This window comes from Mus caroli, unplaced genomic scaffold (genome assembly GCF_978045245.1).
Source record: "Mus caroli unplaced genomic scaffold, Mus_caroli_1 scaffold_15, whole genome shotgun sequence".
Classification (NCBI taxonomy): domain Eukaryota; kingdom Metazoa; phylum Chordata; class Mammalia; order Rodentia; family Muridae; genus Mus; species Mus caroli.
Window position 1 is genome coordinate 39,773,824 of NW_028227270.1, and position 19,520 is coordinate 39,793,343.

At 43.4% G+C, this 19,520-nt stretch overlaps 2 protein-coding genes across 2 annotated transcripts in view; one reads left to right on the forward strand and one right to left on the reverse strand.

Annotated features, from left to right (window-relative positions):
• Positions 1-5,272, reverse strand: part of Mblac2 (metallo-beta-lactamase domain containing 2) — a 33,405-nt gene extending 28,133 nt beyond the window's left edge. The window contains exon 1 of the mRNA XM_021180819.3: positions 4,410-5,272. Coding sequence (XP_021036478.1) covers positions 4,410-4,863 — 454 coding nt within the window. The 5' untranslated portion in view covers positions 4,864-5,272. The remainder of the gene's footprint in view (positions 1-4,409) is intronic.
• Positions 5,273-5,284: 12 nt separating this feature from the next.
• The window catches only part of Polr3g (RNA polymerase III subunit G), a 39,902-nt gene continuing 25,666 nt past the window's right edge, over positions 5,285-19,520 (forward strand). Inside the window, exons 1-2 of the mRNA XM_021180821.3 lie at positions 5,285-5,528; positions 16,323-16,472. Coding sequence (XP_021036480.1) covers positions 16,356-16,472 — 117 coding nt within the window. The 5' untranslated portion in view covers positions 5,285-5,528; positions 16,323-16,355. The remainder of the gene's footprint in view (positions 5,529-16,322; positions 16,473-19,520) is intronic.

Consider the following 19,520-nt stretch of genomic DNA (forward strand, 5'->3'; position numbering starts at 1 on the left):
GAGGCTACACTTACCCTGACACCCAAACCACATAACAACTCAGCAAAGAAGGAGAACTTTAGACCAGTTTTTCTTATGAACACTGATGAAAAAATACTCAATAAAATTCTAGGAACAAAATCCAAGAATACATCAAAAACATTAGTCACCACAATCAAGTTGGCTTCATCCCAGGGATGCTGGGATGATTCAATATACAGAAATTCATCAAAATAATCTACCATATAAACAAACTGAAAGAAAACTCATGTGATCATCTCATTAGATGCTGAAAAAAACCTTTGACAAAATACAACACCCCTTCATGTTAAAAGTATTGGAAAAGTCAGGGATTCAAGAGACATAGCTAAACATAATAAAAGCAATATACAGCAAACCAACAGCTAATATCAAATTAAATGGAGAGATAATTAAAGCAATCTCACTAAAATCAAAAGCAAGACAAGGCTGCCCACTCTCCTTCTAACTTTTTAATATAGTACTGTAAGTCATAGTTAGAGAAACTTGACAACAAAGGGGATCAAGGGGATACAAATTGGAAAGGAAGAAGCCAAGGTATTACTAGTCATGGGTGATATAATTGTCTATGTAGGCAATCCCCAAAATTCTACCAGAGAACTCCTATAGCTAATAAACAACTTCAGCAAAGTGGCTGGATATAACATTAACTCAAAGAAATCAGTAGCCTTCCTTTATATAAATGATAAAAGGGCAGAGAAAGAGATTAGGGAAACAACACTCTCCACAATATCCACAAATAATATAAAATATTTCATTTAACACTAAACAAAAAAGTGAAAGATCTGTATAAGAATTTCAAGTCTCTGAAGAAAGTAACTGAAGAACATATGAGAAGACAGAAAGATCTCCCATGCTCATGGACCAGGAGGATTAAAATAGTAAAAATGGCCATCTTACCAAAAGCAATCTACAGATTCAATGCAATTCCCATCAAAATCCCAGCACATTTTTTTACAGACCTTGAAAGAGCAATTCTCAACTTCATATGGATAACCAAAAAACCTAGGACATTCAAAACAATCTTGAACTAGAAAAGATCCTTTGGAGAAATAACCATTCCTGACCTCAAGCTCTACCTACAGAGCAGTAGTGATAAAAGAACAAAACAAAACAAAACAAAACAAAAAACAAAAAACCAAAACCAAAACCATGGTATTGGTACAAAAACAGACAGGTTGATCAGTAAAATAGTATAGAAGACCCAGATAAGAACCCACACACCTATGGACACTTAATCTTCAACAAAGAAGCTAAAACCATATGATGGAAAAAAGAAACCATCTTCAACAAATGCTGCTGTTCTGACATCCAGTCAGCATGTAGATGAAGGAAAATAGATCCATATTTATCTCCCTGCACAAAACTCAAGTTCCAGTGGATCAAGGACCTCAACATAAAACTGGATATAGTAAATCTAATATAAGAAAAAGTGGGGTATAGCCTTGATTACATTGGTACAGGAGACAATTTCATCAACCAAACACTAGTGGCTCAGGCTCTAAGATCAAGAATTGATAAATGGGACCTCATGAAATGAAAAAGCTTCTGTAAGGCAAAAGACATAGTCAATAGGACAAATCAGCAACCTACAGATTGGGAAAAAAATCTTCACTAACTCCACATCTGACAGAGGGATAATATCCAAAATATATAATGAACTCAAGAAAAACTCTAACAAACCAAATAACCCAATTAAAAAATGGAGTATGGGGCTGGAGAGATGGCTCAGCAGGTAAGAGTACTGACTGCTCTTCTGAAGGTCCTGAGTTCAAATCCCAGCAACCACAAACACCCATAATGAGATCTTATGCCTTCTTCTGGTGCGTCTGAAGTCAGCTACAGTGTATTTATGTATAATAATAAATAAATCTTTTTAAAAAATTGAGTATAGAGCTAAACAGAATTCTCAACAGAAGAATCTTGAAAGTCTGAGAAGTACTTAAAGAAATGTTCAATATTCTTAATCATCAGGGAAATGCATATCAAATCAACCCTGAGATTCTACCTTACACCAATCAGAATGTCTAAGATCAAAAACTCAAGCAATAGCACATGCTGGAGAGGATGTGGAAAAAGAGGAACATTCTCCATTAATGGTGGGATTGCAAACTTGGACAAACACTCTAGAAATCAATCTGTCTGTTTCTTAGAAAACTGGAAATAGTTCTACCTATATCACCAAGCTATACCACTCCTGGGCATATACCCAAAAGATGCTCCAACATACCACAAGGACACATGCTCCACTATGTTCGTATCAGCTTTATTCGTAAGAGCCAGAAACTGGAACCAACCCAGATGCCCCTCAAATGAAGAATGGATACAGAAAATGTGGTTCATTTGCACAATGGAATAGTATCCTACTATTAAAAACAAGGACATCAAGCCAGGAGTGGTGGCACACGCCTTTAATCCCAGCACTTGGGAGGCAGAGACAGGCGGATTTCTGGGTTCAAGGCCAGCCTGGTCTACAGAGTGAGTTCCAGGACTACACAGAGAAACCCTGTCTCAAAACAAAAACCAAAAACCAAGGGCATCATGAATTTTACAGGCCAATGGATGGAACTAGAAAATATCATCCTGAGTGAGGTAACTCAGACCCAAAAGGACAATCATGGTATGTACTCAAGAAGTATGCAGAATGGGGTAAGGGGTGGGGTGGGATAGGATCAGGTACAGGGATAGACAGGAGAGAGGGTCAGAGGGCCAGGAGAATGTAGATCGTCAGCTGTGGGGATGGGGGTGTAAGTTGGGGGAGGGGAGAATCTCCAGGATGTCCCACAGAGGAGGCTTCCAGAAAGTCAATGATGGTGAGCTTAGCCAAGACTCCTAACAGTGGGGACATGAAACTAGCTGAGGCCACCTCTTGTAGCCAGACAAAACTCCCAGTTTTGGCAGTTTTGGTAAGGGCATCAACCCACCTACAAAAGTTTGACCCCAAATTTATCCTGTCTAAAAAGAAATGCAGGGATAGAAAAGAAACTGAAGAAAAAGCCAACCAATAACTGGCCCAACTCAAACCTCATTCCATGAACAAGCACTAATCCCTGACATTATTAATGAATGATACTCTGTTATGCTTGCAGACAGGAGCCTAGCATACCTGTCCTCTGAGAGTCTCTACCCAGCAGTGGGACTGAAACAGATGCAGATACCCACAGCCAAACATTGGACGGTGGTCTGGGACTCTTATGGAAGAGTTGGGGAAGAATGAAGGCCCTGAAGGGGAAGGGAACTCAAGAGCAAGACAAAGAGAGTCAACTAACCTAGGGGCACTCAGAGACTGAAGCACCAACCAAAGAACACACACAGACTGAAAAGAGGTTCCAGGCACATATGGTGCAGGCAAGCACCTCAGGCTCCATGGCTGCCCTATCTGGCCTCAGTGAGAGAGGATGCACCTAATCTGGCAGAGAGTTGATTGATGTGCTCTGTTGGGGGGAGGGGTACCCAGAGGGGCCTCCACCCTCTCAGAGGAGAAGAGAAGAGGGAATGGGAGGAGGGACTCTGTGAGGGAGGGAGCCGGAGCAGGAGTAGTTTGGGGGATGTAAATAAATAAATAAATCAAGACAAAAATATAAAATTGATAAATCAAATATTGTTGCTGTTGCTAATCAGTTCAGTTAGTGTAGTTCCAGCATGAGGGGAAAGGGACTGGGACCCTGTCTATTTTGCTCCATTCTATCAATTTCTTAGGACCAAGAGAATGAAGTCCTCATTAACACACACACTTTCTCCACCGGAAACAACTCCCTTATTGATCTTTCCTAGGCCTTGCTCTCATCCAGACCAGATATTTGTCATAATTCTACATTTTATGTTCACTGTCAAGCCTTTTTTTTTTCCCCTTTGGGAGGCAATAAGCAAACAAATCCATCTGAAAGGTCAGGATGGATGAAACGGAACCAAAGCTTTCCAAGCCTACAGGTGGACCTGATAGGCACTATGCAGAGAAGTGAGCACGCAGATGAAGTCAGCAGTTTTCAAAGCACAGAGCCTAACACTCTTCACAAGGTGCCATTGCTTAAAAGCCTACTCGTTACAAAAGCTGAAAATGTTCAACCGGTACTTGGGAAAAGAATGGAAAATCTCCAGTCACAAGTCTCTGCAGTGTTACTACTGTAGCCGACTGACTGGGGATGGTGTGAGCTTTCAAAGGACAGCCACACAGCCAGCAGCGCGCATCTCCGGACAGAGAAGCCTGCCAGGGCCTAGTCTCTGCTTAAGCTGGCTTCCAGGCAGCAAAGGGTGAAACAGAGTATTCCCGCACTGTACCCCAACAGTGCCACGAAGGTCTGCAACAACAGTGCCACGGAGGTCTGCAACATGCTGTACACGCTCTCCAAGCCCCTCCCTCAGTGACAGCGCACGCCCGCGGGGCCCATTACCATCCTGCAGAATGAGGGTGGGTTGCACTGCCTGCACTCGGAACTGCCTGGCCCGCCAGCCAGGGCTGGGTGCCCGCACCACCTCGCTGTCAGAAAGCCAGGTCACGGTCTCAAAGTTGTCCCCGCGAGCCAGGGCCTCGGCCTCGGCGCGGTGCACAGCCACCTGGTCGAACTGATAGAGACCGCCGGAGTGATCGAAGTGCACGTGGGTGGCCACGGCCAGCAGTGGCCGGCGTCCTGCATCCTCTTTAGACCCGCAATCCTGCAAGAGGCCGGAGGAGTAGAGGTACTCCGGAAGGCTGCGCAGCCCCAGGCCAGTGTCTATCACCACGTCCTGCTCCGAGCCGCGCACCAGCCAAATGTTGGCCCGGTTGCCTGACTCGTAGAACCGTTCTTGAATCCAGAAGATGCCATCGCCCAGCGACTTGTGGGCATACCACTCGAGCGCCGACATGCTGCTGCGCAGGGGTGCGGCCAGGCTAGGTGGGTGTGCCTCCCACAGGCAGTCCAGGACTCGCTGCTGCTGCTGCTGCTGTTGCTGCAGAGCCCGAGGAGCTACTCTCAGCTCCGGAGGAGGTGCGATCGAGGGGCGGGGATGCGGAAGGGAGCGTGGATAGGACGCAGCGACACTGCCCAGATCGCCTGTTCCGCGCCCTCCCGTCCGAGCCGCAGAGCGCAGGCTGCACTCGTTGCCGCAGCTTCTGCAGCCGCAGCACCAAGGCAGTAACGCAGGCCGGTGAAGCGGGGAGGAGACACCGGGCAATGCTGCCCTGCTCGGGGTTCTACTGCAGGGGCCCGGAGAGATGCCTGGGAAGCGACACACAGGACCGCCCCCACACGGGCAGCGGGGGCTTTGCACTCGCCGCCGGAGCCCAGATTGAGGCCGAGCCTGTTGGAGGCGGACTATGGCGCCTCCCAAGGGCTAAAAAGCTCTCTTCCGGGGGTGTGGCCTCGCGGGAGTGGGCGGGGCTTCCAATGCGCTCTCCTGCGCTGTAGCCGCGTGCGGTGTGGGGCGCGCTACTCCGGAGGTAGAATCTGCGGCTCCTTGCTGGAGGGGCTGCGGGCTTTCTTGCTTTCTCTGCTGCACCTTGTGCCCAAGCCTCGAGACTTGGCTAGCAGGTAACTGGAAGCTATCCCGTTCTGGGCAGGAGGTGAAGAGGGTAGAAGGGAGTTGATGGGGCACGTGGAGAACGTGGTAACCGGGTATCCGGAGCCAACATTCATTAAAGCCCCTCTGGAGTGACTTTGGGAGTTATCCCTACCTCCCCAAAGCTGCAGCTGCCATCTTCCAAACCGTTTAAAGTTTTCGTAGCCAGATCTCCCAGCCTTCCGGTGGGTTTGTTCTCAGTGAGAAAGAAGGGAGTTTATCCTCTTACAAGAGAAGACTATGCAAATCTGATGACTGTGTTTTTTGTTCATTCAAAGTTTGGCGGCAGTTTGCTGATAATGGCATACTTAATCATCGCTTCTGTTTTCTTAATTGTTGGCACCCTTGATAGTGAGGAGAGGGGTTAGTGATAAAATTTTTCTTTAAAAAGGAAAACCTAAATGGCCGTCATAGTTCTGGGTGGTTCTTTGCTCTTTGAAGAGAGCAGAGAAAGTTAGAGCTTAAGGAAAGGCGGAGCACTTTGAGGGGACACGAAAAGTGGATAGTGACTGGGTGTGGCCTTGCAAGCCACCGGATATCACCCCCACTGTCAGTATCAAGTCCCTGTGCTTGCACCCAACCACTAGCTATTGATGCATCTATTTCGGATTAAGAAGTCCCTTTGAGAATTTGACTAACCTTCAGAAATTATAAAGAGACCCACGGGACAACATTATAAAGGATAATTAGGAAGATTCTTACTGTGGTAACTCCTAATAAGTTTCCTAGAGGGAGAACTGTGTTCTTCCTACACTCCAAAACTCTCTGGTGGGTGTAGGAGCAGGTCACTGCCCTTTTGAATATTTTACTAATCTCATCTGTTATGCAGTGCCTCCGTTAAATGGTGTGTGACAAGCAGAAGACTGTTTAAAAACAAAAAAAGTCTGATGTGAGTTCTCAAGAATCTGAGGAAGCTAACACCTGTACACAAATACTTGTTATATAATGCAAAAAAAAATGCAAAAATTGGATTCTACTTATAGATGGACTAGTGAATGATTGTACTGGCTGTATAGAACGCATTCTCCACAGAGAAACACAGTGCCCTCTCTACTTTGCTTTTGCTGCAGAAGGGGGCCACTCGGTAAGATGACACAGTGTTGTTCCTTGGCCATAAGCTCAGAAAGAATTCAGCGATGACTATCTGGCTTGTGGCGGGCTCTAGAGTCCTTTGGACCTACAGTTCCCAATGACACTTGTTTCCTACTTTTCAGTATGACTCTGCTTCTCGTCTTAATTAAATTTAAGCTCAGATAGTCCTGAAAGAGGCAGAACTTCTTCAGCTAGTTTTTCTAGCCTGGTTCCTGCTTCGTTTTCACACCACCTATCAGGTTCTGACAGGTTCTCTAAAGTATATTTTGCCCACTTCCCATACTCGATCGTAAACTCCATGAAGAGCAGAGATGTCATTTTGTTTGCCTCTGTATTTCCAACACTAAGAGTCTGGTTTGACCCAGAGGTTAGGGTTAGAGTTAGGTCTTAATAAAGACCTTAGTGGATAGTTACTTGGTGAGAAGCAGAAGTTAAATGTCCTAAGCTCTGTTCACTGAAGAGCATGACATATCAGACGATTAGCCTTCTGTTAAATTGATGAGATGAATTGTTAGGGATCTGGACATAAAATGCCTAGGATGTTTCAGAGGGTCGATGTTAAAGGCCCGAGCTAACGCAGAAGAGAGGAGAATAATAGAGAACACACTGCTAATAGTCTTCTGTTAGGTGATCACAGGAGACAGCCAGAGTGGAATGAGTCAGGCTCGTGATTACAGCAAGCTTAGGTCATTCTTCAGAAAGATACTGTGACTTGGCTTTCGCTGTCTCTCCTGGCCTACAGCTACTTGAACATCTAAATGAGCAGGGTTGTGTGTACAAGAGGATGCTACATTTCAGTCACAATCATAACGCACAACATTTTAGATCTAGGAGGAATTGCAGAGCTGAGCTCACCATCTTCCAGGAGATTATGTGTACAGTTGTTTAGGAGAGGCTTGAACAACACCCATTTTCCGATCTCTTGGAACAGATTCTGAAGTTTTGAGGCAGGACTCTGAGCTGGCAGTCAGGCAGCATCCTGAGGTGATGGTGGCAGTGCTGCTTTGTCGATCTAGTGTTTTCAATTTCAGATTTGGGGCTGGAACGACGACCCGAGTTCAGTTCCTAGCAACCACAGCGAGTGGCTCACAAGCCCTGATGACCTGGCATCCTCTTCTGACCTGCCTGGGCACCTGCATTTCTCCGCACATCCCCACACACATTTTAAGATTTTGAAATTCAGAACTTTTTGCAGTTGCCAATTTCCCTCATTGATCTGGGATTTAAAAATAGGTTGTTGCCGGGCAGTGGTGGTGCACGCCTTTAATCCCAGCACGCGGGAGGCAGAGGCAGGAGGATTTCTGAGTTCAAGGCCAGCCTGGATTACAAAGTGAGTTCCAGGATAGCTAGGGCTCTACAGAGAAACCCTGTCTCGAAAAACAAACAAACAAAAAGTAGGTTGTCAATGACTTTACATGTGCTTCCAGAAGTAAAATATAGGTAGGGCATTGAAGGGCCTTCCTCAGCCTGTGTATGCTCACCTTTGGTAGGAATTGTTTGAGACGATCAGATGACCTTTATAACCTTTTTACTCTTCTACAAAGCAAGGAGATTGAATCTACTGTGATTCTTAGTTTAGCCAGGACCAAATAGTGAAGCCTTGGGATGGGTCACTTATTGTATATAGAGATGCCAAAATATCTCAAAGGAGTGGATGCTTTGAAGGAAGAATTAAGAATTGCTCAGTGCCTGTCCAAAAGGATCAAAGCTAGTTGAGTAAATGACTGAGTTGGATTGGGTAATGAGGAAATCGAGAAATAAAAAACTCTTCATTCACAAAGTTTGGGAGCTGGGGCGATGTCCCATCTATTAAGAACATTGAAGCAGAAGGATTATAAATTCAAGGCCTGCCTAGGCTATAGAAAGGGTTCAAGTCCACATTGGGAAACTATCAAGTCTTTCCTCACGAAGTATATATGTAAATAAATAAAAATTAGAAGACTGAGAATAAAGTTTAGTAGTGGACGTTTACCAGTGTGTGTGTGAAGCTCTGGGTTCAACCCCTCTTCTCCCAACAACACACCTTCCCTTGAAAAAGTCTGACAGGTTGAGAAAAAAAAAAATCAATGTATTAGATAAATACATCAAATAAGGATTTAAGTGATTGGCGCCTAGGCCTCACTTGTGAACCTTTCCTTTCATGATTCAGTCTCTGGCTACAGGGGAAGAAAATGAATTAAGAAACCATGTGTTTCTCCACCCACTCCCACCTCCCCACTCTTGGTGTGATTGGGTGTTTCCGGGAGGGCGGGAAACCTGGAAAGAGGATAACATTTGAAATGTAAATAAAGAAAATATCCAACTTAAAAAAAAAGAAAAAGAAAAAGAAACCTAGTGTTGTATATACAGGAGCACCCTGTCTGCAACATCAAACTGTAGGATAGCTGTAGGGCAGTGCGCCTTGTAACCAATGTGTCTCAAAAGCTAGCCTTGGGTTCTCTGCCGGATACATTTATTGTTGTTATCAGTTTATGCCCAATGACTGCAAGATAAAAATAGGAAGTTGGAGTCTGCAGAGCTTATTTCTGGGACAATATTCCATTAAACAGTGTTAACTCAGATACTCTTAGAGTGAATTTCCCAAACCATTTCCAGGGCCTAACTTCAAAGATGTTGGCTTATTAGGTTTGAGAACTAAGTGTTCCCCAGGACTCACTATGTTTTATATTTATATTTTTTATCTCCCAGTTAATGCCTCTGATCATGCAAGTTTGGTAAACTTTTCCTAGATTTATTTCTAATCTCTAGTTAGTGATAGACTGGCAGGTAGCACAGTGGTCTTGGCCCTGCTTGTTGGGCTCCTACAGGTGCTGAGCAACGGTGTAAGTCCCCTTACTCAGCAGAGGTCCTACTTGAAAGACCAGCTTTCTGTAGAATCAGCATAGTAGAGTGACTCAGCAATGGGAATGAAGCCATTGTGATATTTTACGTCTTTTAGAGTAGACAGCTGGAATGAGCTTTGAAATGTAAATGAATTTCCTAATGGATTTTTGTTTTTAAGGTAATGGTGTATGAACACAGTCAATACCTAGTAGAGTTCCAATCAGCAAAATGGAAAAATTATAAAAATATATGCATCACTCAAGTCTGCAGGCTTTTAAAAAAATGTATGTCGGCGTTTTGCAATCTACAGTGAAATAGCAGATGTGGACATGTAGGTGGCGCTGATGAGCGAGCATATCCTACACTAAACAAGACAGACTGGTAGTAACTCACCACAGACCATCCTGAGTGATGCAGTGGGAAGACAGTATTTCTATTTTTTTTTTTTTTTCGAGACAGGGTTTCTCTGTATATATAACCCTGGCTATCCTGGAACTCACTTTGTAGACCAGGCTAGCCTCGAATTCAGAAATCCGCCTATCTCTGCCTCCCAAGTGCTGGAATTAAAGGCGTGCCCCACCACTGCAAGGCTAAAGACAGTATTTCTTAACTATCCTAGTAGCAGAAGTCAATCCAAAATCTGAATTAGCGGCTAGTGTACCTGCTCATTGGAAATCATAGTCAAAGGAATGCATTAAACTACCTAGGTGTGTGATTTTTCCAACCCAGAATCTGGGAGGTTGTTACTAATTCTGAGCTGTGCTCAGATACATTGCTGTCCCTCCGGAAGTATGTTCGAAAGTCCTTGCTCAGGACCATCCGAACATAAGCATCTGCATGCGCCTTCATGCTCTGATGATGTGTGTATTACAGGACAGCCTTCTAGTCTTTTCCATAAGTAAATAGTAAGAATAATAGAACGGGAGACGTTCTAGAATTAGAAGGAAGGAAATGTAAAAAAGACATCATTCCAACTGCCATGTGAACTTTTTTTGTCTTGAATAATAATAATAATAAAACCTATAAATTCCCTAATGTGCTAAGGGAGGAAGTGTGGGTGCTGATTACATAAGAGATGATAGTAAGGAGCTATAGCGATTACATCTGTGGTTTACGTTGTCTAATGAGCTCTCGGATTAGCAGGCTTTCCTATGGCCTTTTCATATGTACTTAGTTGTGGTTGATCTTCACACCCTTCTCCTGCTCCCCAACTCCAGACTCTTCAGCCCTCCCTTTTCCCCTTCCACTTTTGTTCCATGTGGGTTCTATCTTTATTCCTCTCCTCTCCTTTAAGGCTCTCTTTCTTCTTCCATCTTGGGCCCCATTCTAGTTTCCTGACCACTAACTATACTCACTGCTACAGAAATTCACATACGTGGAAAATCATGTAGAAAAGCATCTGCACATGAGAGTACATACAGTATTTATCATTTCCATCCTGGGCTACCTCAATTAGTAGAAGTATTTTCTAGCTCTGTAAATTTCCCTCAATTTTTGTTATTTTATTTTTTATTGTACTGACTGGTTTTGTGTCAACTTGACACAGCTGGAGTTACCACAGAGAAAGGAGCTTCAGGTGAGGAAATGCCTCCATGACATCCACCTGTAAGGCATTTTCTCAATTAGTGATCAAGGGGGGAGGGCCCCTTGTGGGTGGTGCCATCTCTGGGCTGGTGGTCTTGGGTTCTATAAGACAGCAAGCTGAGCAAGATAAGGGAGGCAAGCCCATAAGTAACATCCCGCCATGGCCTCTGCATCAGCTCCTGCTTCCTGAACTGCTTTGAGTTCCAGTCCTGACTTCCTTTGGTAATGAACAGCAAAATGGAAGTGTAAACTGAATAAACCCTTTCCTCCCCAACTTGCTTGATCAAAATGTTTCGTGCAAGAATAAAAACCCTGACTAAGATAATTATGAATGAATTTATTTCCATTGTGTATATGTATTGTATTTTTATTGTCCATTTTGTATGGATGGATAGCTAGGCTACTGATGGGCACCTGGGCTAGTTTTGTGTTCTTGCTACTGTATAAACAGGGAATAAACATGGATGTGCAGGTAACTTCATTTCCATGGGAGTTTGCATAGCCCTTTGGGTATGTGCCTAGGAGGCTGTAATTGGTGCATACCATAATTCTTTTAAGAAAGCTCTACACTGATTTCCACAGTGGTTGCATGGCATTTTTTTCCCCTCTGTTAGCTCTCAGAGAATATACATAATGAAGAGTTTTAAATAACCTGAGTCATGGGATTGGGAGAGCCTAAAAGAGAAGGGCCTGGTTATATATTGATAACTATTGGAATTGAATGGTCAGGTACATGGGAGCTGATTAAGCTGTCTGTCCTGCTTGTGTGTGTCCATAGTATCGTAGAAGTCAGTGGAAGTCAAAAGCCCCCAGTTGTCCTTGGCAGTGACAGTAATGAGATTATATAATCATTTCTTAATTATTGTCGGAATGTCAAGTATGTAGACATGCTGGGATAAATTTACAAAATGTATAATGTAAAATTGTGTCTGAAAATGTTCTCACTGTCAGCCCTTATATAAGTCAAAGCCCGTGCTGCCTGAGTGCTTCACAGAAGAGAGAAAACTGCATTTCACCAGTGACTGGATTTTTCTATATGTAGCTACAGCCCTAGACATATGAGATTATTAACATTGGCAGCCACCATGCCTTTAAAAGTTCAGCGATTTAATACTGCTTCCCCCTGTAAGTGCACTAACAGGTTGGTCTGTGACATGCTGCGTTCTTTTAGCTGTTTTTAAACTATTGAGCAGGGAGACTTCCCCGAAGAGCATCCACCCCAGTACTTTCAGCATAGTGTGTGTTTATAGTCACCTAGGAGGATTTCCGACCACGTAATTTTGATTGATGGTTTCAGAGATTCACAACCTTTCCATGCATCACAACTCCCTTGGGACCTTCTTAGAGCACAAACTTAAAATACAAACTGACGGCTTCCCCTACAGGTGTGTCCCCTCTGCCTCTGCTTCTCCCCGCCCGTCTCCTTCCCTATGGAAGACCCCATGATTTCCATTTTCAACACTTTCCTGGATGCACTGGAGGCTGCACTGTTTGGAAACTACTGCTCCAGATTTCTAAGCTATCCAAGAGTTCTAGTGATTGCTAGGGTTAAAAACTCTTATGTTGGCCCCATGATGAAGGAAGCTTAGATTTCTAGGCTTTTGGACCAGGCTATTATAATCAGAAAACTACAAAGAAGTAGCTAGCCCCTTGTTAATTTTGGAGGCTTGCCCTTATTGCTAACGTCACAAACCCGAGAGAACTACCATTGATGATGGTCTTTCGTCCTGCCAAGAGACCTGGTTTGAACACAGCAACTGCTATTGCCCTTGCCCCTTGCTGGTGTGATCGTGAGAAAGGAGGCTGTTACACAGGCGAAAGTGAAAGTTCCTGCGGTCTTCTGTGGTTGAGAGGTCTAATCACTGTCCTGGGTGCCCCGGGTTCAATGCGCCTCACTGTTGCATCAGCAAGAGAGAGGCAGGGATGTGCATTTTCATGTTCACAGTTGAGCCTCCCCAGTTCTCATGCTTCAGAGCAGGGCCTCTTAAACTTCTCCCAGCCCTTGACCCCTGCTTACCTGAGTATTTTATATAACACCAAGTATACAAGTATACATGCATATGTAGACATACACACAGCCACTGGTAATCACAACTTGATTTTAAAAAACCTAATTGGTATACATATATTTTTACCACTCATTAAGACAAAAAGCAAATAAGAATCCTAAGAAGGTAGATGTTGTTTAAAAAATGAGGTCTTGCTATTTGCTGTTGAAGGACAGAAAGCATCTTGAAGTTCTAAAGTATGGTTTCTCCATACTTTAATTTTATGACCATCAGTGTTGAAAGCACTGTTTGACAGATGGAGTTCAAGCTGGCAGAAATGTCTTAGAGCCTTTTCTGAGATTGTTGGAAATTCTGTCTTAGTCCTGAGCCTAGACCTATTAAACAAGTTTTTATGAAACTTGAGTGAGCAATTTTTAAAATTAAACTTCCTAACAATGGAATCTAGTGGGATTTTTTGGAGGCGTGGATATATGCTGAAGAGGAAAAATAGAAGTCTTCATAAGATATTGACAGTCTTTGTCTTCCATTATGTTTTATAACAATGAAACACTGTATCTCTGCACTTCATAGCATACAGGAATTCTGAATCTGAGCTTAGATGTCTCAAGCACTGCCTCCTTCAGTGGTGAGGGGTTAGGCAGGCCTGTACAAGCCAAGTGTGACTGTGTCTCAGGTAGTGACTGCCTGCATTGAGGTGGGGTGGGGTGGGGAGGTGACAGGGGAGGGGGACGGGACATAGAGCTTGTGCAAGTTGAGTGAGCATGCTTTCCTTCAGTAACAAGGCTGCAGTGATACAGGTGAGCGTTCATGATATATTACATTTATTTTTGGTTGTTGCTCATTCAGAAACCTTTTTTACTGTCGTTTCTTTGTTTTTAGGGGTTTTTTTGTTGGGTTTTTTTTTTTTTTTTGTCTTTTTTTTTTTTTTTTTTGTCTTTTTTAGACACAGTTCTACAACCTTATACAGGGTCAGTGTAAGATGCAGGGGTTTACATGGTGGTATACAAGTCTGTACTTCAGTGTTGGGGATGGAGAGAAGCAGATCACTGGTGCATACTGACCAGCCGGTCTCCAGCTCCAGGTTCCTTGAGAGACCTTGTCTCAAATAGTGGAGAAGCAATCAAGCAAGATGTCCATGGTAATATAGACTCTGCCTCTACCCATGCATCCCATACACAAGCACACACACACACACACTCACACACATGCTCCTCTCACACACATGTATACACATACACACACCACACACAAGCACACACACTCCTCCCACACACAAGCACACACTCCCACAGTCCTCCCCCACACAAGCACACACTCCCACACTCCTCCCACACACATGCACATACTCCCACACTCCTCCCACACAAATGTAAGGCTTCTGTTAGGTGTTGTGGTTTGACTATGCCTTGCCCATGGGAAGTGTCACTTTTAGGAATCATGGCCTTACTTAACTCTCCTTTCCTAGAGGTGGTATAGCCTTGTTAGAGGAAGCAAGTGTATCACAGTGGGGGTAGTCTTTGGGGCTTCTAAACTCAGTGTGGAAGAGAGATTCAGTCTCTCCTGGTTGCCTTCAAATCAAGATGTAGAACTCTCCTTTCCTAGAGGATCCTGTCTCCCATGTCCTGCCATGATGATAGTGGACTGAACCTCTGAAACTAAGCCAGCTCCAATTAAATTTGTTCCTTGGTCATGGTGTCTGTTCACAGCAATGGAAACCCTAACTAAGACAGGTGTGATGGTATACCCCTATGATGCCAGTATTAGGATGCAGAGGCAGGAGAATCACTGCAATTTTAGACCAACAGAGGATGTTCTGAGCTAGTCATGGCTTCACAGTGATGCCCTTCTTGTAGGAAGGAGGGAAAAAAGCAAGCAAGCAAGCAAGCAAGTGAGCAAGCAGGACTCTAGAGTGTGAGTCGTCTTCCAGGCTCGTCTGTATATTCAGCACAAGTCCTGAGCATGTGATAGCGTCATACCTCTCAATGCTGAGAGAACATGTTTGTTTTCCTTTGAGTAGTCTGGAGGCTTCCTCAGCAGTTACTATGGTTACTATTATTTTACTTAGACCTTTTCAGAGCCTTATGAATACCTTTCATATTCCTAAAAGGATGTTACAGCCCAGAGTCCTGTTTAACACTCAGATTCTAGGATAAATAACTTGTGTGGAGTTACAGTGTATGGTTACTAGTGCTCAAATTGACATAAGTTTTCCTCTTCTCAGCCTGAATTTATCACCCCCTCGTGTCTTCCTCTTCCTCCTTCTCCCCGTTTCTCCTCTTTCTTCTGTATATCTGAGATCTTGTTATCACCCCACAGAGATGGAGGGAACTGTATCAGTTGGCTGTATAGTTCCAGCTGGATCTCTAAGGAGACCTAGGGTCAGCCCTTTCCTGAGGACCTAAGTGAAGGGGCTGTAGCTTTTAGGCTACATCCCTACTGGTGGAGGCAGTGAAACTTTAGCCTTCAGTGACACTTGTTCCTAAGCACATTTCTTTTTAACTGATAAGAAAATGTTTCAATCTATTCTAATGACACTTTAACCTGCTTTCAGGTCCTATCAGATCTTTTCCTCCACCCAACCCCACACCCTTTCTTTCTCTCTCTTTAAGAAGCAAAAACAAGAAACACACACATAAACAGAAACTAAAATATACAAGCAATAGACCAGTAAGACAAAACTCCACAAAGCAATATAAAACAAAAATTCTTTCTAAAACAATTACTATTAGGACCATTAAGTTCAGACTACTGGGCCTCAGGCCTCCCCAGAGACTCCATTAGAGAAAACTAAAAACAAATTGTTACTTTGCAAGCAAGTGTAGGCTGTATTGTGCCAGTGGTTTCTTGGTTAGGGGTGAGTGCCAGGATCTACTTGCCTTCCTTGTTGGGGATGGGGATGGGGATGCAGTCTGTGTCTACTTTACTCTCTCGGTCCTGGTACCCTGTTTAACTTGAACCCGTGCAGACCCTGCGTGTGGTGCCACAGTCTCTGTGAGTTCATGTGCACCAGACCTGCTCTGTCTTGAAGACACATTTTCTTTGCAGTTAATCCATCCACTCTGGCTCTTAAAATCTTTCTGCCAAAATATACATAGATCCCTGCATAGATCCTCTTCTGCTTAGATCCTTGAACCCTGTTCAAAATTATTTTAAATCAACCATGCTATGTGAGGGCTAGAATCTTGTAGTTTGTTTTAAAATGCTTGTTTCCTTTTGTGTATGATCCAGTGAATCTTACCCACTAATTGTGTCTTTCAGCATTGGTCCACACGGCTGCTATAGCTGCTTCCAATGGCTGGCAATAAAGGAAGAGGGCGTGCTGCCTACACCTTTAATATCGAAGCTGTTGGATTCAGCAGAGGGGAGAAGTTACCTGATGTTGTGTTGAAGCCTCCACCCCTGTTTCCTGTACGTGTGATGACAGCTCAGTTTTCACAGTGTGTTTTTGTGTTTCAATGGAAAGTGCAATTCTGCTTAGGGCTTGAGTACATGCTAGTGTCATGATATCCTCATGTCTAAGAGTAAAGGAGTATGTGGCATTTACTTGGCACTCAAACATCCGATTATTCTCGGATCCTGCCAAAGACTGCTTTCTTAAAAAACAGAGAACAAAACTATGTATGTATGTATGTATGTATGTATAACTTTGTACAAACATGATGACTATGTGTATACTAAGAACATTTATTTGAAATCTGTGTCTTCTACTGATGTCATTAATATATTTTAATTACCAGAATAACATTTTAAGTAGCCAAGTTAGCTTCATGATGCCCCTGGTGTAGCTAGTGGTTTTCTTCATATTCTGTATTTGTAAAAAAGATTTTGCTCCTTACTATGATGCCGTGTTTGTCTCACTAAGTTTGTCTTTGCTGCATCCCTGTTCTGAGTCACTTCAGAGTTTGTTAACTGCTCAGGCCAGAAACGTTTCTCCTGCTCTTGCGATTGCTTCTAAACTGAATGATAGAACAGCTGATGTTTCCTCTACATTCAGCTGAAAGCGGAAGTTTCCATTTCCAGATGGGTATGTGCTCCTGCTGGAAACCAACAATCATGAGTGACCTGATCCTCTTCTCTGCATTAATCTGTCATGTTTCAGATGGAGAAGCCCATGTTGAAGGACTCGTGGCAGTATAGAACTAGATACACACATAAAGAGATTATGCATTTTTAAAAATTTAAATAGTTTGGATTTTTTTGAGAATTTTATCATTTACAGAATCTTATATATGATTCCATCGTTTTCACTCCTACCCATCCCATATCCTCCTCACTCCCTCTCAAATTCATGACCTCTTCTATAATTATTGTTGTTGTATGTATGTACTTTATATGCACAACATTATACACACAGGTACACATATGTACACATATATTCACAGCCTCCTGGGTCTGTTTAATGGTGCTCACATGTATGTGTGAAGGGCTGACTACTAGAAACTGGATAACCTATCAGGGGCCTTGTTCTTGGAGAAAGCAGATTTTTCCCTCTCTCTGCAATGATTAGTTGACTATAGCTCTTTATGGAGTTCCTGGGGCCATTTCTTTTGGGGTTGAATTCCCTCATCCATGTTGGCATTTCAGCTGCTGCTGTCCTTATGCAGGTCTGTTTTGACAACAACACTGTTGAGATTTCATGGATGTGACTTGTGTCATCTTTCGATAACACTGTCTCACATCATGTGTCCTTCCTAGTCGCTGGGTTCTTTTCATTTCACTCACTCTTCTCTGATGCCTCCTGAGGCTTAGGTGAATGCCAAGGACTAGCCTCAACTTGGAGAGGAGTTCTGAGAGAAGGGGTCTTTGAGAACAGTGAAACAAATGGGTTGAAGTCAAATCATGGGGTACAAACTGATGGCCTGTGTTCTGTTTGAGATGGCTCCCTAGGTAGCTCTTTGTAGATAGCTCTTAGCACTGTATAGTCTGCTTGAGATAGCTTTCTGCTTGAAACAGCTCCCTGCTTGAGACAGCTCCCTTGTAATAGAAAACATACTAAATGCTTTCTGGATAGCTCATAGGTTTTCAAATCAAAGTCAGAAAAGCTGCTAAAAAAATTATTGGGTTTTCTGACCAAGTTAGAAATGCTGTTAGAAAAGTTCTAAAAGTAATTATTGGGCTTTCTGGTGAAAATCAAAAAGCCAGAAAAAAATTCTAAAAGCCATGTTAGCTCTCCAAGCAGTTCTCCCTGGATAGCTGCTAGAAAACATTCTAAGAGCTGGAATTCTACCATTCCTACCTCACCTGGCCCTGGACCTAAACACCCTCTGTCCCAGGCTGACCTGAAACTCAGAAATCTGCCTGCTGTTGTGAGCACAAAAACTTATTTGGGTGGGATCTTGCCCTGTGATCACCACTCCCTAAATCTCTTTATCTCCTTACCTTGTATCTTTCTGACAAGTTGGCTCACAGTACTGTTGCCTCTGTTTGTTTAGATCTGTGATGCTCCTTATATAATTCATATTGCATCCTTATTGTTTAGCATAGTTGAGAAATTATATATTTTTGAACTCATGTTTTCCAAGTTCTTTCCCACAGCCATTTTACCATTTTGCTGAGACATAGGCATACCCTCAACTTATGGACTTGTGCTGTTTCTAACTATCATGGAGTCATTAACCTTGGCAGAGAGACTATTCTCCAAAAGAGGAACATGAAGTAACACACACACATATATACACACACACATACATACATACTGTTATACATGTGAGCCTTATGCCCACAGCGACCATTGACATTCATGGAGGCCCATACCGTGCTGGCTCTCTTCCAGGGCTGAGAACCATGTCACACTGTTCCTGCCATGGCCAAGGCAGACAGTTGTAGGGGTTGTGTTTTAGATATGCCAAATGGACATTCATGGTCTCTTATGTTGCATTTTGACCAGTTGTGGATTTTTATAAGTGCCTCTGAGTGCTGCAGAAGGAAGCTTCTCTGGTGAGGGGTGAAAGCCACATTTACCCACGGATATAAGGATAATTGTATGTAGAATCTGATTAGAAATTATATTGATCAAGAGAAATGGCAGTAGTAGGTTTTCTCTAGGATCTAGAACCTCTTCAACCATGAGTAGCTGGCTAGTAGTAGCTAGCTCTGTAGTATGAGGGATGAGTTTCCTCCTATTGAACGGGCCCTGAGTTCAGCTAGACAGCTGTTGGTTATCCCCAAGTTAAAAATGCCATCACTACATCATTGGGGATATTTTGCCTCTGCCCCAGTCATTGTTGTTCATAGGCTTTACAACTGGGTTCTTTGGCAGTTCACATAGCACCTTCTGTCCAGTAGCTCAAGAGGAAATCCTCTTGGAGTGGCTTCCCGGTCTTGTTTCCAGCACTTTAATGGTCTGGGAGGCCATGAAGGACAGTGGTAGTAGCCTATATTGTTTTAGAACTGTTTTGGATATCCTCACCCAAAGACTGAACGGGGCTTTCCCAAGCCTGACACTCTATGGCTTTT